Raw genomic sequence first — 25,546 nt, 5'->3', positions numbered from 1 at the left:
ATATAGATGGACTACACTGCCCCTAGGTAATATATCATATAGATGGACTACACTGCCCCCTAGGTAATATATCATATAGATGGACTACACTGCCCCCTAGGTAATATATCATATACATGGACTACACTTCCCCCTAGGTAATATATCATATAGATGGACTCCACTGCCCCTAGGTAATATATCATATAGATGGACTACACTGCCCCCTAGGTAATATATCATATAGATGGACTACACTGCCCCCTAGGTAATATATCATATAGATGGACTACACTGCCCCCTAGGTAATATATCATATACATGGACTACACTGCCCCCTAGGTTATATATCATATAGATGGACTACACTGCCCCCTAGGTTATATATCATATAGATGGACTACACTGCCCCCTAGGTAATATATCATATAGATGCACTACACTGACCCGTAGGTAATATATCATATAGATGGACTACACTGCCCCTTAGGTAATATATCATATAGATGGACTACACTGCCCCCTAGGTAATAAATCATATAGATGGACTACACTGCCCCCAGGTAATATATCATATAGATGGACTACACTGCCCCCAGGTAATATATCATATAGATGGACTACACTGCCCCCAGGTAATATATCATATAGATGCACTACACTGACCCGTAGGTAATATATCATATAGATGCACTACACTGACCCGTAGGTAATATATCATATAGATGGAGTATACTGCCCCCTAGGTAATATATCATATACATGGACTACACTGCCCCCTAGGTAATATATCATATAGATGGACTACACTGCCCCCAGGTAATATATCATATAGATGGACTACACTGCCCCCTAGGTAATATATCATATAGATGGACTACACTGCCCCCAGGTAATATATCATGTACATGGACTACACTGCCCCCAGGTAATATATCATATAGATGGACTACACTGACCCGTAGGTAATATATCATATAGATTGACTACACTGCCCCCTAGGTAATATATCATATAGATGGACTACACTGCCCCCTAGGTAATATATCATATAGATGCACTACACTGACCCGTAGGTAATATATCATATAGATTGACTACACTGCCCCCTAGGTAATATATCATATAGATGGACTACACTGCCCCCTAGGTAATATATCATATAGATGGACTACACTGCCCCCTAGGTAATATATCACATAGATGGACTACACTGCCCCCTAGGTAATATATCATATAGATGGACTACACTGCCCCCTAGGTAATATATCATGTACATGGACTACACTGCCCCCAGGTAATATATCATATAGATGGACTACACTACCCCCCAGTAATATATCATGTAATTGGACTACACTTCCCCCTAGGTAATATATCATATAGATGGACTACACTGCCCCCTAGGTAATATATCATATAGATGGACTACACTGCCCCCTAGGTAATATATCATCTACATGGACTACACTGCCCCCTAGGTAATATATCATATAGATGGACTACACTGCCCCTAGGTAATATATCATATAGATGGACTTTACTGCCCCCTAGGTAATATATCATATAGATGGACTACAATGCCCCCAGGTAATATATCATGTACATGGACTACACTGCCCCCTAGGTAATATATCATATAGATGCACTACACTGACCCGTAGGTAATATATCATATAGATGGACTACACTGCCCCCTAGGTAATATATCATATAGATGGACTACACTGCCCCCTAGGTAATATATCATATAGATGGAGTATACTGCCCCCTAGGTAATATATCATATACATGGACTACACTGCCCCCTAGGTAATATATCATATAGATGGACTACACTGCCCCCAGGTAATATATCATGTACATGGACTACACTGCCCCCTAGGTAATATATCATATAGATGGACTACACCGCCCCCAGGTAATATATCATATAGATGGACTACACTGCCCCCAGGTAATATATCATATAGATGGACTACACTGCCCCCAGGTAATATATCATATAGATGGACTACACTGCCCCCTAGGTAATATATCATATAGATGGACTACACTACCCCCTAGGTAATATATCATGTACATGGACTACACTGCCCCCTAGGTAATATATCATATAGATGGACTACACTGCCCCCTAGGTAATATATCATATAGATGGACTACACTGCCCCCTAGGTAATATATCATTTAGATGGAGTATACTGCCCCCTAGGTAATATATCATATACATGGACTACACTGCCCCCTAGGTAATATATCATATAGATGGACTACACTGCCCCCAGGTAATATATCATATAGATGGACTACACTGCCCCCAGGTAATATATCATATAGATGGACTACACTGCCCCCTAGGTAATATATCATATAGATGGACTACACTGCCCCCTAGGTAATATATCATATAGATGGACTACACTGCCCCCTAGGTAATATATCATATAGATGGACTACACTGCCCCCTAGGTAATATATCATATAGATGGACTACACTGCCCCCTAGGTAATATATCATATAGATGGAGTATACTGCCCCCTAGGTAATATATCATATACATGGACTACACTGCCCCCTAGGTAATATATCATATAGATGGACTACACTGCCCCCAGGTAATATATCATATAGATGGACTACACTGCCCCCAGGTAATATATCATATAGATGGACTACACTGCCCCCTAGGTAATATATCATATAGATGGACTACACTACCCCCTAGGTAATATATCATGTACATGGACTACACTGCCCCCTAGGTAATATATCATATAGATGGACTACACTGCCCCCTAGGTAATATATCATATAGATGGACTACACTGCCCCCTAGGTAATATATCATATAGATGGAGTATACTGCCCCCTAGGTAATATATCATATACATGGACTACACTGCCCCCTAGGTAATATATCATATAGATGGACTACACTGCCCCCTAGGTAATATATCATATACATGGACTACACTGCCCCCTAGGTAATATATCATATAGATGGACTACTTTGCCCCCTAGGTAATATATGATATAGATGGACTACACTGCCCCCTAGGTAATATATCATATAGATGGTTTTGACAATTTTAGAACATTTTGTGAACAAATGTTATGGGTTAAAATGACAACCGTTCACCTTTTATAGATGCCAAATCTGCAGTTTCGTCTTCGGGCCACTAAAGGGAGATTAAGCAACTTCATCAGCTCTAGTGGTGCAGGGTGGGGGCTGCTTGTTGACCCCCCCCCCCCCCCCCCATCTATCAGCCATTAATTATTGATGACCGATCCCCAGAATAAAGAACCCAACTATTGATCCTAATACAAACATTGCACAAAACTAACAAACCCGATCCTCCTGCAGGATAATTACCAATCCTGTCTGAACGCGGAGTAATGGGAGGAGATTGGAGCAGATTGTACCAACTCATAGAGATCTGATTGTAAAGTGGAATCATTGAATAAAGAATCCTACAATAATAGGAAAGTAGCAAAATCACAAGTAAGAATAGAAGGACAATATAATCTGTTCCTCTCATTATTTTTCCTCCTTGTGGTTTGTATTCCCAATGTCATCCCGAAACTCTCCCCTTCCCCACTCACTAACAGATGTAGCAGAGGTGAAAATATAACCTAATGGATTCTCTCTCTGATCACCATACAGTATCTTATTAAGTTACAGACAGGATTGCAGTAAGTTTACTTAAATCAGCTCTGCTACTTCTGTACACTCAGCTCTACTACTTCTGTACACTCAGCTCTACTACTTCTGTACACTCAGCTCTGCTACATCTGTACGCTCAGCTCTGCTACATCTGTACGCTTAGCCCTGCTACTTCTGTACACTCTCCACTGCTACTTCTGTACACTCCACTCTTCTACTTCTGTACACTCAGCTCTGCTACATCTGTACACTCAGCTCTGCTACATCTGTACACTCAGCTCTGCTACTTCTGAACACTCAGCTCTGCTACTTCTGTACACTCAGCTCTGCTACTTCTGTACACTCCACTCTTCTACTTCTGTACACTCAGCTCTGCTACATCTGTACGCTCAGCACTGCTACATCTGTACACTCAGCCCTGCTACTTCTGTACACTCACCACTGCTACATCTGTACACTCAGCTCTGCTACTTCTGGACACTCGGCTCTGCTACATCTGTACGCTCAGCTCTGCTATATCTGTACACTCAGCCCTGCTACTTCTGTACACTCACCACTGCTACTTCTGTACACTCAGCTCTGCTACATCTGTACGCTCAGCTCTGCTACATCTGTACACTCAGCCCTGCTACTTCTGTACACTCACCACTGCTACATCTGTACAGTCAGCCCTGCTACATCTGTCCACTCAGCACTGCTACTTCTGTACACTCAGCTCTGCTACATCTGTACAGTCAGCTCTGCTACTTCTGTACACTCAGCTCTGCTACTTCTGGACACTCAGCTCTGCTACATCTGTACGCTCAGCTCTGCTATATCTGTACACTCACCACTGCTACTTCTGTACACTCAGCCCTGCTACTTCTGTACACTCACCACTGCTACATCTGTACAGTCAGCTCTGCTACATCTGTCCACTCACCACTGCTACTTCTGTACACTCAGCTCTGCTACATCTGTACGCTCAGCTCTGCTACTTCTGTACACTCAGCTCTGCTACTTCTGTACGCTCAGCACTGCTACATCTGTACACTCAGCCCTGCTACTTCTGTACACTCACCACTGCTACATCTGTACACTCAGCTCTGCTACTTCTGTACACTCAGCTCTGCTACATCTGTACGCTCAGCTCTGCTACATCTGTACACTCAGCCCTGCTACTTCTGTACACTCACCACTGCTACACCTGTACAGTCAGCTCTGCTACATCTGTCCACTCAGCACTGCTACTTCTGTACACTCAGCTCTGCTACATCTGTACGCTCAGCTCTGCTACTTCTGTACGCTCAGCTCTGCTACTTCTGTACACTCAGCTCTGCTACTTCTGTACACTCATCACTGCTACATCTGTACACTCCACTCTTCTACTTCTGTACACTCAGCTCTGCTACATCTGTACACTCAGCTCTACTACTTCTGTACGCTCAGCCTGCTACATCTGTACGCTCAGCTCTGCTACATCTGTACACTCAGCCCTGCTACTTCTGTACACTCAGCTCTACTACATCTGTACACTCAGCCCTGCTACATCTGTACACTCAGCTCTGCTACATCTGTACACTCAGCCCTGCTACTTCTGTACAGTCAGCTCTGCTGCATCTGTACGCTCAGCTCTGCTACATCTGTACAGTCAGCTCTGCTGCATCTGTACACTCAGCTCTGCTACATCTGTACACTCAGCTCTGCTACTTCTGTACACTCCACTCTGCTACATCTGTACGCTCAGCACTGCTACATCTGTATGCTCAGTAGAGATGAGCGAGCACTAAAATGCTCGGGTGCTCGTTATTCGAGACGAACTTTTCCAGATGCTCGAGTGCTCGTCTCGAATAACGAGCTCCATTGAAGTCAATGGGAGACTCGAGCATTTTTCAAAGGGACCATGGTTCGGGAATAAAATGTGTTATTTAATTGAAAAAGAATGTCTTCTGATAAGTGATCAGATGTATGCAAACATCTGCGATCTATTCTTCACTGTTCCGCGCGTATATTATCTCCCGACAAGTTAGCAGATGTGAAGAACAGTGAGGAATAGAATAAAAACAGTGAACACAGGATCATTTAAGTGAAAAACGCAGTGAAGAATAGATTGCAGATGTTCGGCACATCTGCTTACTTGTCGGGAGAGGAGATACGCTGTCCCGGGATCCGCTTCTCTTCTTCCACTGAAGTCTCCCCGATGTCTGCCTGCTGCCCGATGTCTCCCTGGTGCCCGATGTCTCCCTGCTGCGTGCGATGTCTCCCTGCTGCGTGCGATGTCTCCCTGCTGCGCGCGATGTCTTCCTGCTGCGCCCGATGTGTCTCTGCTGCGCCAGATGTGTCTCTGCTGCGCCAGATGTGTCTCTGCTGCGCCAGATGTGTCTCTGCTGCGCCAGATGTCTCCCTGCTGTGCGATGTCTCCCTGCTGCCGTTCCGCGTGTATCTTCCGACAAGTAAGCAGATGTGCCGAACATCTGTAATCTATTCTTCACTGTGTTCTTCACTTAAATGATCCTGTGTTCACTGTGTTCACTGTTTTTATTCTATTCTTCATTGTTCTTCACTGTGTTTGTTTAATTAAATGCTCGATCTCGAGCAGGGGAAATACTCGTCCGAGCAACGAGCCGTTTCGAGTACCTTAATACTCGAGCGAGCATCAAGCTCGGACGAGTATACTCGCTCATCTCTAATGCTCAGCTCTGCTACTTCTGAACACTCAGCTCTGCTACATCTGTACACTCAGCTCTCCTACATCTGTACGCTCAGCTCTGCTACATCTGTACACTCAGCTCTGCTACATCTGTACGCTCAGCACTGCTACATCTGTACACTCAGCTCTGCTACTTCTGTACACTCATCCCTGCTACATCTGTACACTCATCCCTGCTACATCTGTACGCTCAGCACTGCTACATCCGTACACTCATCCCTGCTACATCCGTACACTCAGCTCTGCTACTTCTGAACACTCAGCTCTGCTACATCTGTACACTCAGCCCTGCTACTTCTGTACACTCATCCCTGCTACATCTGTACACTCAGCTCTGCTACAACTGTACACTCAGCTCTGCTAAATCTGTACACTCAGCTCTGCTACATCTGTACACTCAGCTTTGCTACTTCTGTACACTCACCACTGCTACATCTGTACAGTCAGCTCTGCTACATCTGTCCACTCAGCACTGCTACTTCTGTACACTCAGCACTGCTACTTCTGTACACTCAGCTCTGCTACTTCTGTACACTCATCACTGCTACATCTGTACACTCCACTCTTCTACTTCTGTACACTCAGCTCTGCTACATCTGTACACTCAGCTCTACTACTTCTGTACGCTCAGCCTGCTACATCTGTACGCTCAGCTCTGCTACATCTGTACACTCAGCCCTGCTACTTCTGTACACTCAGCTCTACTACATCTGTACACTCAGCTCTGCTACATCTGTACACTCAGCTCTGCTACTTCTGTACAGTCAGCTCTGCTACATCTGTACACTCAGCTCTACTACGTCTGTACACTCATCTCTGCTACATCTGTACACTCAGCTCTGCTACTTCTGTACAGTCAGCTCTGCTGCATCTGTACACTCAGCTCTGCTACTTCTGTACACTCCACTCTGCTACATCTGTACGCCCAGCTCTGCTACATCTGTACGCTCAGCTCTGCTACTTCTGAACACTCAGCTCTGCTACAACTGTACACTCAGCTGTACTACTTCTGTACGCTCAGCACTGCTACATCTGTACACTCAGCTCTCCTACATCTGTACGCTCAGCACTGCTACATCTGTACACTCAGCCCTGCTACATCTGTACACTCAGCTCTGCTACTTCTGGACACTCGGCTCTGCTACATCTGTACGCTCAGCTCTGCTATATCTGTACACTCAGCCCTGCTACTTCTGTACACTCACCACTGCTACTTCTGTACACTCAGCTCTGCTACATCTGTACGCTCAGCTCTGCTACATCTGTACACTCAGCCCTGCTACTTCTGTACACTCACCACTGCTACATCTGTACAGTCAGCCCTGCTACATCTGTCCACTCAGCACTGCTACTTCTGTACACTCAGCTCTGCTACATCTGTACAGTCAGCTCTGCTACTTCTGTACACTCAGCTCTGCTACTTCTGGACACTCAGCTCTGCTACATCTGTACGCTCAGCTCTGCTATATCTGTACACTCACCACTGCTACTTCTGTACACTCAGCCCTGCTACTTCTGTACACTCACCACTGCTACATCTGTACAGTCAGCTCTGCTACATCTGTCCACTCACCACTGCTACTTCTGTACACTCAGCTCTGCTACATCTGTACGCTCAGCTCTGCTACTTCTGTACACTCAGCTCTGCTACTTCTGTACGCTCAGCACTGCTACATCTGTACACTCAGCCCTGCTACTTCTGTACACTCACCACTGCTACATCTGTACACTCAGCTCTGCTACTTCTGTACACTCAGCTCTGCTACATCTGTACGCTCAGCTCTGCTACATCTGTACACTCAGCCCTGCTACTTCTGTACACTCACCACTGCTACATCTGTACAGTCAGCTCTGCTACATCTGTCCACTCAGCACTGCTACTTCTGTACACTCAGCTCTGCTACATCTGTACGCTCAGCTCTGCTACTTCTGTACACTCAGCTCTGCTACTTCTGTACACTCATCACTGCTACATCTGTACACTCCACTCTTCTACTTCTGTACACTCAGCTCTGCTACATCTGTACACTCAGCTCTACTACTTCTGTACGCTCAGCCTGCTACATCTGTACGCTCAGCTCTGCTACATCTGTACACTCAGCCCTGCTACTTCTGTACACTCAGCTCTACTACATCTGTACACTCAGCCCTGCTACATCTGTACACTCAGCTCTGCTACATCTGTACACTCAGCCCTGCTACTTCTGTACAGTCAGCTCTGCTGCATCTGTACGCTCAGCTCTGCTACATCTGTACAGTCAGCTCTGCTGCATCTGTACACTCAGCTCTGCTACATCTGTACACTCAGCTCTGCTACTTCTGTACACTCCACTCTTCTACATCTGTACGCTCAGCACTGCTACATCTGTATGCTCAGCTCTTCTACTTCTGTACACTCAGCTCTGCTACATCTGTACGCTCAGCTCTGCTACTTCTGAACACTCAGCTCTGCTACATCTGTACGCTCAGCACTGCTACATCTGTACACTCAGCTCTGCTACTTCTGTACACTCATCCCTGCTACATCTGTACACTCAGCTCTGCTACTTCTGTACACTCATCCCTGCTACATCTGTACACTCATCCCTGCTACATCTGTACGCTCAGCACTGCTACATCCGTACACTCATCCCTGCTACATCCGTACACTCAGCTCTGCTACTTCTGAACACTCAGCTCTGCTACATCTGTACACTCAGCCCTGCTACTTCTGTACACTCATCCCTGCTACATCTGTACACTCAGCTCTGCTACAACTGTACACTCAGCTCTGCTAAATCTGTACACTCAGCTCTGCTACATTTGTACACTCAGCTTTGCTACTTCTGTACACTCACCACTGCTACATCTGTACAGTCAGCTCTGCTACATCTGTCCACTCAGCACTGCTACTTCTGTACACTCAGCACTGCTACTTCTGTACACTCAGCTCTGCTACTTCTGTACACTCATCACTGCTACATCTGTACACTCCACTCTTCTACTTCTGTACACTCAGCTCTGCTACATCTGTACACTCAGCTCTACTACTTCTGTACGCTCAGCCTGCTACATCTGTACGCTCAGCTCTGCTACATCTGTACACTCAGCCCTGCTACTTCTGTACACTCAGCTCTACTACATCTGTACACTCAGCTCTGCTACATCTGTACACTCAGCTCTGCTACTTCTGTACAGTCAGCTCTGCTACATCTGTACACTCAGCTCTACTACGTCTGTACACTCATCTCTGCTACATCTGTACACTCAGCTCTGCTACTTCTGTACAGTCAGCCCTGCTGCATCTGTACACTCAGCTCTGCTACTTCTGTACACTCCACTCTGCTACATCTGTACGCCCAGCTCTGCTACATCTGTACGCTCAGCTCTTCTACTTCTGTACACTCAGCTCTGCTACATCTGTACGCTCAGCTCTGCTACTTCTGAACACTCAGCTCTGCTACAACTGTACACTCAGCTGTACTACTTCTGTACGCTCAGCACTGCTACATCTGTACACTCAGCTCTCCTACATCTGTACGCTCAGCACTGCTACATCTGTACACTCAGCCCTGCTACATCTGTACACTCAGCTCTGCTACTTCTGAACACTCAGCTCTGCTACATCTGTACACTCAGCTCTGCTACATCTGTACGCTCAGCACTGCTACATCTGTACACTCAGCTCTGCTACTTCTGTACACTCATCCCTGCTACATCTGTACACTCAGCTCTGCTACATCTGTACACTCAGCTCTGCTACTTCTGTACACTCATCCCTGCTACATCTGTACACTCATCCCTGCTACATCTGTACACTCAGCTCTGCTACATCTGTACACTTAGCTCTGCTACTTCTGGACACTCATCCCTGCTACATCTGTACACTCATCCCTGCTACATCTGTACACTCAGCACTGCTACTTCTGTACACTCATCACTGCTACATCTGTATGCTCAGCACTGCTACATCTGTACGCTCAGCTCTACTACTTCTGTACACTCACCCCTGCTACATCTGTACGCTCAGCACTGCTACATCTGTACACTCAGCTCTGCTACTTCTGTACACTCAGCTCTGCTACTTCTGTACACTCATCCCTGCTACATCTGTACGCTTAGCACTGCTACATCTGTACGCTCAGCTCTGCTACTTCTGTACACTCACCCCTGCTACATCTGTACACTCAGCTCTGCTACTTCTGTACACTCATCCCTGCTACATCTGTACGCTCAGCACTGCTACATCTGTACACTCACCCCTGCTACATCTGTACGCTCAGCACTGCTACATCTGTACACTCAGCTCTGCTACTTCTGTACACTCATCCCTGCTACATCTGTACGCTCAGCACTGCTACATCTGTACGCTCAGCTCTGCTACTTCTGTACACTCACCCCTGCTACATCTGTACACTCATCCCTGCTACATCTGTACGCTCAGCACTGCTACATCTGTACACTCAGCTCTGCTGCATCTGTATCAGACGTCTGATCTTGGATCACTCCAAGGCAGTCATGTCATCGGCAGATCAGCACAAAGTGGAAGGAAAAGAGGATCATCTGCCCCAGGGTCAGAGATGTCATTATCATATGTAGATGTAGCAGAGCTGAGTGTGTTATCTATCATATGTAGATGTAGCAAAGCTGAGTGTGTTATCTATCATATGTAGATGTAGCAGAGCTGAGTGTGTTATCTATCATATGTAAATTTAGCAGGACTGAGTGTGTTTGTATCTATCATGTGTAGATGTAGCAGGGCTGAATGTGTTAGTATCTATCATTTGTAGATGTAGCAGTGCTGAGTGTGTTATCTATCATATGTAGATGTAGCAGGACTGAGTGTGCTTGTATCTATCATGTGTAGATGTAGCAGAGCTGAATGTGTTAGTATCTATCATTTGTAGATGTAGCAGGGTTGAGTGTGTTTGTATCTGTGATATGTAGATGTAGCAGAGCTGAGTGTGTCTGTATCTATCATGTGTAGATGTAGTAAAGCTGAGTGTGTCTGTATCTATCATGTGTAGGTGTAGCAGAGCTGAGTGTGTCTGTATCTATCATGTGTAGATGTAGCAGAGCTGAGTGTGTCTGTATCTATCATGTGTAGGTGTAGTAGAGATGAGTGTGTCTGTATCTATCATGTGTAGATGTAGCAGTGCTGAGTGTGTTAGCATCTATCATGTGTAGATGTAGCAGAGCTGAGTGTGTTTGTATCTCTCATATGTAGATGTAGCAGAGCTGAGTGTGTATCTATCATGTGTAGATGTAGCAGGGCTGAGTGTGTTTGTATTTATCATATGTAGATGTAGCAGAGCTGAGTGTGTTTGTATCTGTGATATGTAGATGTAGTAGAGCTGAGTGTGTTTGTATCTATCATGTGTAGATGTAGCAGAGCTGAGTGTGTTAGTATCTATCATATGTAAATGTAGCAGGGCTGAGTGTGTTTGTATATATCATATGTAGATGTAGTAGAGATGAGTGTGTTTGTATCTATCATATGTAGATGTAGCAGAGCTGAGTGTGTTAGTATCTATCCTATGTAGATGTAGCAGGGCCGAGTGCGTTTGTATCTATCATATGTAGATGTAGTAGTGATGAGTGTGTTTGTATTTATCATATGTAGATGTAGCAGAGCTGAGTGTGTTAGTATCTATCCTATGTAGATGTAGCAGGGCCGAGTGCGTTTGTATCTATCATATGTAGATGTAGTAGTGATGAGTGTGTTTGTATTTATCATATGTAGATGTAGCAGAGCTGAGTGCGTCTGTATCTATCATATATAGATGTAGCAGTGCTGAGTGTGTTTGTATCTGTCATATGTAGATGTAGCAGGGCTGAGTGTGTTTGTATCTATCATGTGTAGATGTAGCAGAGCTGAGTGTGTTTGTATCTATCATATGTAAATGTAGCAGGGCTGAGTGTGTTTGTATCTGTCATATGTAGATGTAGCAGAGCTGAGTGTGTTAGTATCTATCCTATGTAGATGTAGCAGGGCCGAGTGCGTTTGTATCTATCATATGTAGATGTAGTAGTGATGAGTGTGTTTGTATTTATCATATGTAGATGTAGCAGAGCTGAGTGCGTCTGTATCTATCATATATAGATGTAGCAGTGCTGAGTGTGTTTGTATCTGTCATATGTAGATGTAGCAGGGCTGAGTGTGTTTGTATCTATCATGTGTAGATGTAGCAGAGCTGAGTGTGTTTGTATCTATCATATGTAAATGTAGCAGGGCTGAGTGTGTTTGTATCTATCATATATAGATGTAGCAGTGCTGAGTGTGTTTGTATCTGTCATATGTAGATGTAGCAGGGCTGAGTGTGTTTGTATCTATCATGTGTAGATGTAGCAGAGCTGAGTGTGTTTGTATCTATCATATGTAAATGTAGCAGGGCTGAGTGTGTTAGTATCTGTCATATGTAGATGTAGCAGAGCCGAGTGTGTTTGTATCTATCATATGTAAATGTAGCAGGGCTGAGTGTGTTTGTATCTGTCATATGTAGATGTAGCAGAGCTGAGTGTGTATCTATCATATGTTAATGTAGCAGGGCTGATTGTGTTTGTATCTGTCATATGTAAATGTAGCAGGGCTGAGTGTGTTTCTATCATGTGTAGATGTAGCAGAGCTGAGTGTGTTAGTATCTATCATATGTAAATGTAGCAGAGCTGAGTGTGTGTGTATCAGCAATCCTATGTATCAAGAGTAAATCATTACTTCTAATATGAAGGTGAGTTGTCTCATCTCTACATTGGATCATTCTCTCATTGACATGCGGCTACACACAGGATTGTGGGAAGGCAACATTTGCATCAATAGGAATCCATTGCTTGTACGTCTCTCCGGCCTCCACTGTCTGTTGTTCTAGGGCAGTGGTGGCGAACCTATGGCACGGGTGCCAGAGGTGGCACTCCGAGCCCTTTCTGTGGGCACCCGGAGCATCGCCCCAGCACCAGACAAGACAGGAAGAATCTTCCTGCAGTTCCAAGCAACTGAAAAGCTGCTGTTTTCAGTCATATTTTGATACTTACTTCGCTACTTGGGGCTGTAGGAAGAGGTAGAATGAGTAGACAGGGCCCAATTATCTTTGGAGGACCTGCTGGAGGACCTATTGTTGTGTCTGTTATGTTTATTTTAAATGAATTTTCTTTTTTTCTATTGTATATTACATTTTGTTGTTTTAATTCTCACACTTTAATTTTAAATTTTTCTTATTTTTTTTCTTTGTTTCTCACTCTTGATCACCCCCCCACCCCATACATTAAAGAATCAATTAACCGTTAACTCCTTTTATTCTTATAGTGAATTATCTTATACTTTAGCTTTACAATATGTCACATTTTCGACACATTGATTTAAAGATAAGGTCAGGCTGTGTTGGGATTGGTGGATATTTTCACCTCAGCCTCCACCCAGGTACATGCACTCTCAGCCAGCACACATGGGCTGTACGAGTTGTAGACACACATCAATCTATGACATAGAACGTCCAAAAATACCTTTTGTTTAACCAGGGAAGATGTTTTGCAACTGAAAGTTTTAGATATTTCCGTGATGTAAAGAAATGTTGTTAAACGTTTTTATAACAATGGAATAGAAACAAAAAATGACAAAAATTCTAAAAAAAAAAGCAATGGAAAAAAATCCACATAAAACTTTGAAATCCAATTGTAAGAAGTTAAAAGCATAAAAATCAGGTGCAGTACAGGCGGTCCCTTACTTAAGGACACCCGACTTACAGACGACCCCTAGTTACAGACAGACCCCTCTGACCCCTGTGACCTCTGGTGACCTCTCTGGATGTTACTATAGTCCCAGGCTGCAATGATCAGCTGTAAGGAGTCTGTAATGAAGATTTATTAATAATTTTTGGTCCAACTACAGCAAAAAATTTTGAAACTCCGATTGTCACTGGGGCAAAAAAAAAGTTTGCCTGGATCTACAATGATAAAATATACAGTTCCGACTTACATACAAATTCAACTTAAGAACAAACCTATGGAACCTATCTTGTGCGTAACCGGGGGACTGCCTGTATACAGTTTCGACTTACATACAAATTCAAGTTAAGAACAAACCTATGGAACCTATCGCGTACGTAACCCGGGGGACTGCCTGCATGTTTATAAAAATTCAAGTTTTTATGTCAAATAAAACCAGATATATGACTTACCCAAAAAATTCCACCTAAAATGCCCTTTGCCACCTATCGTTATGGTTCACACTGAGTTTGAGGGTGGGGGAGGGAGGGGGGGGATTAAACTTTTTTAAGTCAATATCTACATCATTTCCCTTTGATACATTGTTCCTAACAGTGAATTTTGAAATTGACTGTTTTCAAAAAATTTTTAAAATGTTTTTGTATATATATTTATTTATCTTTCTCCGATGTGTCTAACCTTACGGGGGTTTATAAAGTCACCAGAGGGATTGTAAATGTTAAAAATGTTTGACTCAATTTTCTTAATCCGTAAAAACTCTAATATATTGTACTCCCAGAATATAGTCTCCCGAGAGCTGTCTGCCTTCTTATCTGTCCAGCCAATAATACCAGCTCAGGAATGCAGCTTTTTCGGTTTTTTTTTTTTAAAGGAAATTTTTAACTGTATGTGATCCCTTCTATAAGTAAGTTGAAAACAACGTAATGATAAGGCAGTTTATGAAAAAACAAAAAAGAAAAAAAAATTGAAAAAACTTAATAACAAAGCAGTTTAAGAAAAAAAATAAAAGTTGAAAAAACTTAACAAAGCAGTTTAAGAAAAAAAAAAGTTGAAAAAACTTAATAACAAAGCAGTTTAAGAAAAAACAAAAAAAAATAAAGTTGAAAAAACTTAATAACAAAGCAGTTTAAGAAAAAAAAAGTTGAAAAAAACTTAATAAAGCAGTTTCAGAAAAAACAAAAAAAAATTAAGTTGAAAAAACTTAATAACAATGTAGTTTAGAAAAAAAACAAAAAAATCCTAAAAAGTTGGAAAAACTTACCTTATATACTCGAGTATAAGCCTAGTTTTTCAGCACAAAAAAATGTGCTGAAAAAGCCAATCTCGGCTTATACTCGAGTAAAAAATATATAGGTTTTACCAGGTTTTTGTGGTAAAATTAGGGGCCTCGGCTTATACTTGGGTCGGCTTATACTCGAGTATATACGGTAATAGAAAATACACTTTTTGGTTTAAAAAAACCCAAAAAACTAATTTGAAATATTTTCCAAAAACAACGACTTCCCAAGTTCATTTTGTATTCAAAATGTTTCCAAGTTTTGTAAAAATTTTGCATTGCCCAATTTAGCCCATTTTAGGATATAAGAGATGAGGACTCGATGCTTATGGAGCAGTTTCCCAGTGGGCCGTGGTATCATTTCGGTCACTTTTAGACACAGCAATTCTTGGCGGCCAACTTTTAGGCCCAATCGGTAGAACTGTTGGTTCTTCTTCGGCCAGTTTGCCGAAGCTCAAAAACAAACATCTTCCCAGATGTTCTGAAATTTACAAAATCGAGGAGCCATAGGTTGTAGACGACTTCTATGGCAAGAGGTGGAAGATTCCTATAGAATCCCACAAACATTTTTAGCATTTTGGACTATCAAGACCTCATCTCACGCCTTGATTTTTGTTACCAAAAATTGGCTCCGTGGTCCCCGATACCTGCTTATCACTGCAATCTCTCTTATTATTCTCATTCATACTTGGCACAGGGGACGTAGTCATGAGAATTATGGGTAGAATCATTTCAGTTTTTTTTCATTCCAAAAACACGTTGGTAACTTGAGCTATGAACAAGTTTCCATTGCCAAATAGAAACGATTTACAACATATCCGATACTGACTACATGGACAGTGACCTCCTTAAATATGTACAAATGTAAGATAAGGAAAGGTAATATATATATACAGGCGGTCCCCTACTTAAGAACCCCCGACTTACAGACGACCCCTAGTTACAAACAGATCTCTGGATGTTGGTAATTTCCTGTACTTTATCCTTAGGCTACAATGATCAGCTGTAACAGTTATCACAGGTGTCTGCAGTGAAGCTTTATTGTTATTCCTGGTTCTGATGACAACCGAACATTTTTAAAATCCAATTGTCTCAGAGACCAAAAAAAATTGGCTGGAGCTACAATTAAAAAAATATATAGTCCCAACTTACATACAAATTCAACTTAAGAACAAACCTACAGAACCAATCTTGTATGTAACCCAGGGACTGCCTGTATAACGGGCTAGAGTCTCTATGGGTCCACTCTTAGTGACGAGTCATCAGGAGATCTAATCTTGTATAGAATGAATGTTTGATATTATAGGAGGCCCCGAAATAGAGAATAAAGCTTTGGTCATATTGGACTTCAGAACCTCCATGAGGATTTATATTGAAAAAATTCAACATTTTTGGTGGCAAATATATCTTGGTTTGCCAGAAGAAATAACAGACCCTCCCAAAAAAACCCCAACAAATCCTTGGATTCAGGTTGTATAATGTTATGGATGGGATGCTAACCCTCACATAGATGTTTCACGTGCCCTTGTTTTGTATCTGACAGTTTCTGACATTGGCCCTATGGGATGTTGAAGAGATGGAGAAGTTTAGGGCCAATGGTTGTCCTCACTAATGTAACATAGGAAGGATATAAAGGATTTACCTGATGGTTGGGTCACTTGCTTGGTGCCATATTGCACAGTGATACAGAGGTCATTGTCCAGAGGAAACTTATTGCAGTTCAGCATCTCCGGCCAAGGAAAACCATACGACTCCATGACTGGTGCACAACTATCCCGCACCACCTCACATAGCGACCGACATGGGTAAATGGGTCTCTCCAAGCAAATTGGTGCAAACAGAGAGCACAAAAAGAGTTGGGTGTCTCGATGACATCTCTTGGCCAACAAGGGAACCCAACTGCTGGCTTGTTGCTTTACTTCGGGCATGGTTTCATGGTCCAGTAAGTTAGGTAACCTCATCTTCTTATAGCCAACATTATGGCAAAGGTGAAGATCTTGGGGAATGTCCACACATTTGCTCTGCTTGGTATAGAAGCGTCCGTTCTGGAAATTGTCTGACTGCCAGCTGTAATAATCATATTCTTCAGCAGAACCCCAGAGGATGAACCCAAAGTTGAGAAGGGCCACCACATCCCAATGGAACTTCATGACTGCACCAGAAGTGGCCAAATGTCCTTCACTCCTTCTTCATGAATTGTCCAAAATTGTTCTTCTCAACTTCTATTAAAAGTGCATCAAACTAATTGGGAGAAAAGTTCTTCTTCTTTCGGAAACACTTTTCCGGGTCTTTCTTGCCTTAATCTGTCACTTTCCCTCCTGCCAGGTTCTCTGCAGCTACAAGTAGAGAGCGAGGGTGGGAGACAGCCGCAGCTTGTAGGCTGCACAAGAAGTGAATTAAAAGTCTGCGCTTGTTTGCCTGCTTCCAAAATCCTTACCCAGTCCAGGGAATCTTAGCACCACCCACCTCTAATCTTTTAAGTGAGCCCTGAAGGATTAGCCAGCAGCCCGTCTACAGTGGCCGAGCCTCCGCCTCCTGCCTGGACCCTGTGTAAGATGTGAGAGTCCCACAAGCTTCTCCTTCTGTGGAGCTGCTCAGGAGTGATAGGATCTCCTGTAACTGGAGGCTTTACAGTTCCTAGGGTGACTTTCACCTGTAGGCAGGTTCCTATAAGTCCTTAGAAGGATTTAACCCTATTCTATTTGCAGGCAGTTCCTGGGTTACATATAAGGTTCTTTCGGTTTGTTCTTAAGTTGAATTTGTATGTAAGTTGGAACTGTATATTTTATCATTGTAGCTCCATAAAAAAGTAATTTCTGTCTCAGTGACAACAGGATTTTCTACATTTTACAAAACTTTTTTCCTTACAACTGATTTTTGCATCTTGGGTCTGAAGTATCCGTAGACTCCAGCAGAGCAGAATCTACTGGCCCATGAGCTGCTTTCTCCCTCAGTGATTAGGAATGGAAGTCTTATACAGGTCCAAACTTCTCAGAAGAGGAAATATGGGACAACCCCATCTTTCATGGCCCCAAAAAAATTACGTCAAGAGGTGAACATGTGTATGAGTCACCATGGAAGGATAAAGTCCATCAATTGGAGTGGGGGGTCCTGCTCTACTGATCCCTCTCCATCCATGAGACCATAGCTTGGCCTTGACTTTGCATTCAGAGTCTTTAGGACAGGTAGGTTGTACTTTCAGCCATAGGTCCATGAAAACTCTTCATTAACACTTAACGGCTGATGTCAGGTTCCCAGTCTGGGGCAGATTTTTTATTAAGTGGTGATATGTTTGGGTAGACATTATCTACAGGTGGGACCATCACTAGTGCACAGGGTCAACAAATAATCTAGTGGGGCTGAAAATTATTGCCACAGGTTATGTCTCCATGAGCGCACCCGATCTGGTAACCACTGTGTAGAGGTAATGGAAAGCGTGGCTTCATCTCTGGTGGACTATCTTGGGTAGTATCACACAGGGGCAGATTTACTTACCCGGTCCATTCGCGATCCAGCGGCGCGTTCTCTGCTCTGGATTCGGGTCCGGCCGGGATTTATTAAGGTAGTTCCTCTGCCGTCCACCAGGTGGCGCTGCTGCGCTGAAAAGCATCGGAACGCGCTGGAGTTCACCGGCTCGGGCTGAGCAACATTTTTTTTTTAAATGCAGCGTTTTTTCCGAGGAATTCAGGGGAAATCGGCGCAAATCGGAAATATTCGGGTAACACGTTGGGAAAACGCGAATTGGGCCCTTAGGAAATGACCCCCAAAGTGTCAGCCATGTTCTGGGTCTGGGTTGTGTGAGGGGTCTGGTGCCACTTACTGCTGGATCTTCTATTCTTCTGTTAGCTCTGGTCAGAAGGATTGGGGACAGCAGAATCATTGCTTTGGGGGCATCACATTAAGTCACCAATGGGCCACCAAATACTCATGGGCTTCTCAGCCTCAGCAATTACCGGCTCATTGGGATTTCTCCTTTTTGAGTCCATGCCCAATCCACCTCTATTCGAAGTTTTGATGACTGATGTCCGAGCAGGTGGACCATATTATCTCTCAAAGCTTAAGTACAGCTCAACTTTTTGGATTTTTTTGGCACCGGTAAAAGTTGCATGATGGAGCGGTGACTGGGCACCATACACTATATATGTGTTGAAATATTGGAAGACAGTAGAACAATCAGAGCACACCCACGACAAGGACTTAGAGGGCATGTCCATATAATCTGCAATACCATGTACAACCTATGGACAGGTGTTCATGGAGACATCAGCCACTTCAGATGGAAGGACCCGTGTGAAGTGTTGGTGCAGCGCAGAGAGCTCGGGCCGTGTATCTTCAGGCTCATGTTACTCGTCCTGTGGATTGATTAAAGTGCTGAATGTTTACCAGGCCTCCTGCTGTGATGCGGCTCACACGGTAATGGCCGACATGACAAGACGCCTTGTGTTCTGGTTACCGGAGATTCCTGGAATATAAACAATCCTCCGCACTGATATTGACTGTGCAAATGAAATAACTCAGATACTTAATCATCTATTAGCGTCCGGGAGATTGCAGCAAGACTTAGTGTAACCCGGAGAGCGCGGATTACCCCAGGTGAACCCTCTCTTGTGTAATATGGAAGTGCACTGTAAGCAATTTTACCATATACGTCCGATACATCACATCCACTAGAATTATGGAAACATTCTGCCCCTATAATGTGCATAAAGGTCACACCACCAAATTTTCTTCAATTTTCATGCACATTTTTTGCACTTAAAGGGGTTGTCCACATTCAGCAAATAATTGATATTGTTTGTGTAATACAGAGAATTTTCCCATTTTTGTATCAATTCCAAGCGGGTTTCTACATCTCTGCTTGCTGTCTTTCTATAGAAAGCTTCATTGCTAATTTCCTTTGGTTTAAAACTGATCCCTGGTCATGTGATGTCACACAGGTGCACGGCTTGTTATATCCCTGGTCATGTGATGTCACACAGGTGCACAGCTCATTATATTCCTGTTCATGTGATGTCACACAGGTGCACGGCTCGTTATATCCCTGTTCATGTGATGTCACACAGGTGCACGGCTCGTTATATCCCTGGTCATGTGATGTCACACAGGTGCACAGCTCGTTATATTCCTGGTCATGTGATGTTACACAGGTGCACGGCTCATTATATCCCTGGTCACGTGATGTCACACAGGTGCACGGCTCATTATATCCCTGGTCACGTGATGTCACACAGGTGCACATCTTGTTATATCCCTGGTCATGTGATGTCACACAGGTGCACGGCTCATTATATCCCTGGTCACGTGATGTCACACAGGTGCATGGCTCATATATCCCTGGTCATGTGATGTCACAAAGGTGCATGGCTCATTATATCCCTGGTCATGTGATGTCACGCAGGTGCACTGCTCATTATATCCCTGGTCACGTGATGTCACACAGGTGCATGGCTCATATATCCCTGGTCATGTGATGTCACGCAGGTGCACTGCTCATTATATCCCTGGTCACGTGATGTCACACAGGTGCATGGCTCATATATCCCTGGTCATGTGATGTTACACAGGTGTACGGCTCATTATATCCCTGGTCATGTGATGTCAGACAGGTGCACGGCTCATTATTTCCCTGGTCATGTGATGTCACACAGGTGCATGACTCATTATATCCCTGGTCAAGTGATGTCACACAGGTGCATGACTCATTATATCCCTGGTCATGTGATGTCACACAGGTGCACGGCTCGTTATATTCCTGGTCATGTGATTTCACACAGGTGCACGGCTCGTTATATCCCTGGTCATGTGATGTCACACAGGTGCATGGCTCATTATATCCCTGGTCACGTGATGTCACACAGGTGCACAGCTCATTATTTCCCTGGTCATGTGATGTCACACAGGTGCCCGGCTCATTATATCCCTGGTCACGTGATGTCACACAGGTGCATGACTCATTATATCCCTGGTCATGTGATGTCACACAGGTGCACGGCTCGTTATATCCCTGGTCATGTGATTTCACACAGGTGCACAGCTCGTTATATCCCTGGTCATGTGATGTCACACAGGTGCACGGCTCATATATCCCTGGTCATGTGATGTCACACAGGTGCATGACTCATTATATCCCTGGTCATGTGATGTCACACAGGTGCACGGCTCGTTATATCCCTGGTCATGTGATTTCACACAGGTGCACAGCTCGTTATATCCCTGGTCATGTGATGTCAGACAGGTGCACGGCTCATTATTTCCCTGGTCATGTAATGTCACACAGGTGCATGACTCATTATATCCCTGGTCACGTGATGTCACACAGGTGCATGACTCATTATATCCCTGGTCATGTAATGTCACACAGGTGCATGGATCGTTATATTCCTGGTCATGTGATTTCACACAGGTGCATGGCTCATTATATCCCTGGTCACGTGATGTCACACAGGTGCACAGCTCATTATTTCCCTGGTCATGTGATGTCACACAGGTGCCCGGCTCATTATATCCCTGGTCACGTGATGTCACACAGGTGCATGACTTATTATATCCCTGGTCATGTGATGTCACACAGGTGCACGGCTCGTTATATCCCTGGTCATGTGATTTCACACAGGTGCACAGCTCGTTATATCCCTGGTCATGTGATGTCACACAGGTGCACGGCTCATATATCCCTGGTCATGTGATGTCACACAGGTGCATGACTCATTATATCCCTGGTCATGTGATGTCACACAGGTGCACGGCTCGTTATATCCCTGGACATGTGATTTCACACAGGTGCACAGCTCGTTATATCCCTGGTCATGTGATGTCACACAGGTGCACGGCTCATTATATCCCTGGCCATGGGATGTCACACAGGTGCACGGCTCACTGGTCATGTGATATCACACAGGTGCACGGCTCATTATATCCCTGGCCATGTGATGTCACACAGGTGAGCTGTTATATATAGGTGCCATGTCACATGAGCCGTGCACCTGTGTGACATCACATGACCAGGAACCAGAAAGATGATGATTGTTAAAGCAAACCTGTCACCAGGATTGTCATTTTTAGCGGATGACAGGTTCCAATAGCCTCTGCTATGCTGATTTTAAAAATGCCTGTGTCAGCAGTCTGAATCATTTCAGTACTGTATTAAAGTTTTTTCAGATTACTTGGCCCTCTGCCAGAAACGTGTGGCGAGTCTAGGGTGGGGGCAGCTGTAGCAGACTGTGTGCCTGTCTCAGTCTCCTCCCCTCCAAACTAATCCAGCTCCCTCCCCCCTACCCACTTCCTGTGATGTGCATTCAGGAGACAGGGGGGGAGGACAGCGGGTTTGGGGGACAGAAAGAGTGCATGAAGAAATGCAGCTGCCCCCCACCCATCAGGACACATGCTACTGGCAGGGAGCCAGGTAATGTGAAATAAACTTTTATAAAGTAATGATTCGGAATAGCCAAAACTACCAAGCTCAGAAAAGATGGCGGCTGCTCGGCTCCTGCCCCTCACCCAACCGTGTGCCCAATAGATACTGTAACTGCTCCGCTTGTAACCACTACACTCCCTTTAAAGTTCTGTCCCTTTAAACTACACTATTCTGTGTCTGTCCCCATAAGGGTCAAGGGTCACATGCAAATAAATGACCTTCTTTCAAGCAGCTCCTCCAATGGGTAATTATTATCTCAGATATCAGAAGGAGAGGATTAATCAGTGAAACCCAAGTCAGGATCTTAATCCCATCATTGTCTGCTGGTTTCATAGAAAGTCAAACTTTTATTTAAAGGGATTTCCAGGTATCTCAAGTAAAATTCACTGGGAGGAAGAGATCCCAATACTTATTTATTGACCATCTGATTTGGCCTCCGTGATCCTCCAGTTTCTTGCTTGTTCCTAGATTGATGGGTCGTGATGCAACATCGGAAGCCTAAGGCCATGTTCCTATTTTTGGTGCATGGGGGGTGCAGTAGAGCCACAACATATTCATCAAATGATTATCCCCATAGAATTCAATAAGTCTAATCAACACGTGCCGGGAAATAAGGGAATCTGTGCCTGATCCTACACCATCTCCGAAAAAGTATCACAATCCTTTCTAACTCGTAAAGCCTCATAGAGCCCGGGCCCTTGGTTGGGTCAGGGATTTTAGATCCTCGGATACACAGGGTAGAGCTCGGTAATGCTGTCTATGGTTTGATTCCTCATCATGGCTCTAGCTTTCTAGAATCAACATGCTAAAACCTTCCACAGAACAAGGAAAAGCCACGGGTCCCGGCCAGGTCAGAGTCCATGACCCAAAAAATGAGGAACTTGACTTGTGGCCACTGTAGATGGCTGTAAATATTGGAAAGTAGATGGCTCTCCAGTAATTTCCCACTGAGACTTCAATAGACCTGGAACAGCTATGGTCACAGGCCGGGTCAGAGTTCCAGGACTTCTAACAGAGGGACATGGTCCTGTTGGCCATAGGAAGAGACTTTCGAGTAGTAGCAGGACAGCTTTTACGGTCCAGCAAACCGCTATATTACCATGAGTCTGGAAACTGATCCCTGGCCTTCAGGTTTCACTTTTTGCCATATCTAAATATTAATATCCAAATAGATAGTCCCCCGAACATCTACACAGATAAATCTTAACAACATGTACATAGATAGAACCTACTAAGTTCTACATATAAAGATCCTACCAGCATCTGCAGACATAAAGCCCAAAGTCTACACTGATATATCCCACCAATATCCACATATATAGATCCTACCAACATCTACACCGATAGATCCCACCAATATCCACATATATAGATCCTACCAACATCTACACCGATAGATCCCACCAATATCCACATATATAGATCCTACCAACATCTACACCGATAGATCCCACCAATATCCACATATATAGATCCTACTAACTTCTATACCGATAGATCCTACTAACATCTATACCGATAGATCCTACTAACATCTACACCGATAGATCCTACTAACATCTATACCAATAGATCCTACTAACATCTACACCGATAGATCCCACCAACATCTACACTGATAGATCCCACCAACATCTACATCGATAGATCCCACCAACATCTACACCGATAGATCCCACCAACATCTACACCGATAGATCCCACCAACATCTACACCGATAGATCCCACCAATATCCACATATATAGATCCTACTAACTTCTATACCGATAGATCCTACTAACATCTACACCGATAGATCCTACTAACATCTACACCGATAGATCCTACTAACATCTACACTGATAGATCCCACCAACATCTACACTGATAGATCCTACTAACATCTACACCGATAGATCCCACCAACATCTACACTGATAGATCCTACTAACATCTACACCGATAGATCCCACCAACATCTATAAAGATAGATCCCACCAACATCTACACTGATAGATCCTACTAACATCTACACCGATAGATCCTACTAACATCTACAGTGATAGATCCTACTAACATCTACACTGATATATCCCACCAACATCTACACTGATAGATCCTACTAACATCTACACCGATAGATCCTACTAACATCTACACTGATAGATCCTACTAACATCTACACTGATATATCCCACCAACATCTACACTGATAGATCCTACTAACATCTACACCGATAGATCCTACTAACATCTACACCGATAGATCCCACCAACATCTACACTGATAGATCCTACTAACATCTACACCGATAGATCCCACCAACATCTATAAAGATAGATCCCACCAACATCTACACTGATAGATCCTACTAACATCTACACCGATAGATCCTACTAACATCTACAGTGATAGATCCCACCAACATCTACACTGATAGATCCCACCAACATCTACACCGATAGATCCCACCAACATCTACACCGATAGATCCTACTAACATCTATACCGATAGATCCTACTAACATCTATACCGATAGATCCCACCAATATCCACATATATAGATCCTACTAACATCTACACCGATAGATCCCACCAACATCTACAGCGATAGATCCTACTAACATCTACACTGATAGATCCTACTAACATCTACATTGATAGATCCCACCATCATCTTAAGGGTCTCCTTACAAAAATTTGAATGCTGCATGAGCCAGGATCTTGGTTATCGTAGGACAATTACTTGATACTTACTGACAGTGTAGTCTATCTGTTGTAATCATGTCTCATAGATAAGTCTCAGTCTCGTCCGGCCTCTATCTCCAGGTCCTCCATG

At 43.8% G+C, this 25,546-nt stretch overlaps 2 protein-coding genes across 4 annotated transcripts in view; one reads left to right on the top strand and one right to left on the bottom strand.

Moving 5' to 3' along the window:
* SFRP5 (secreted frizzled related protein 5) overlaps positions 1 to 17,875 on the bottom strand; it is a 73,227-nt gene extending 55,352 nt beyond the window's left edge. Inside the window, exon 1 of the mRNA XM_072130937.1 lies at positions 16,953 to 17,875. Coding sequence (XP_071987038.1) covers positions 16,953 to 17,460 — 508 coding nt within the window. The 5' untranslated portion in view covers positions 17,461 to 17,875. The remainder of the gene's footprint in view (positions 1 to 16,952) is intronic.
* The window catches only part of GOLGA7B (golgin A7 family member B), a 303,843-nt gene that overhangs the window by 131,879 nt on the left and 146,418 nt on the right, over positions 1 to 25,546 (top strand). The gene's annotated exons all lie outside the window — the stretch shown is intronic.

Source organism: Engystomops pustulosus, chromosome 11 (genome assembly GCF_040894005.1).
Source record: "Engystomops pustulosus chromosome 11, aEngPut4.maternal, whole genome shotgun sequence".
NCBI lineage: Eukaryota > Metazoa > Chordata > Amphibia > Anura > Leptodactylidae > Engystomops > Engystomops pustulosus.
Note: the sequence above shows the minus strand (reverse complement) of the source record. Positions and strands in the feature narration are given on the sequence as shown.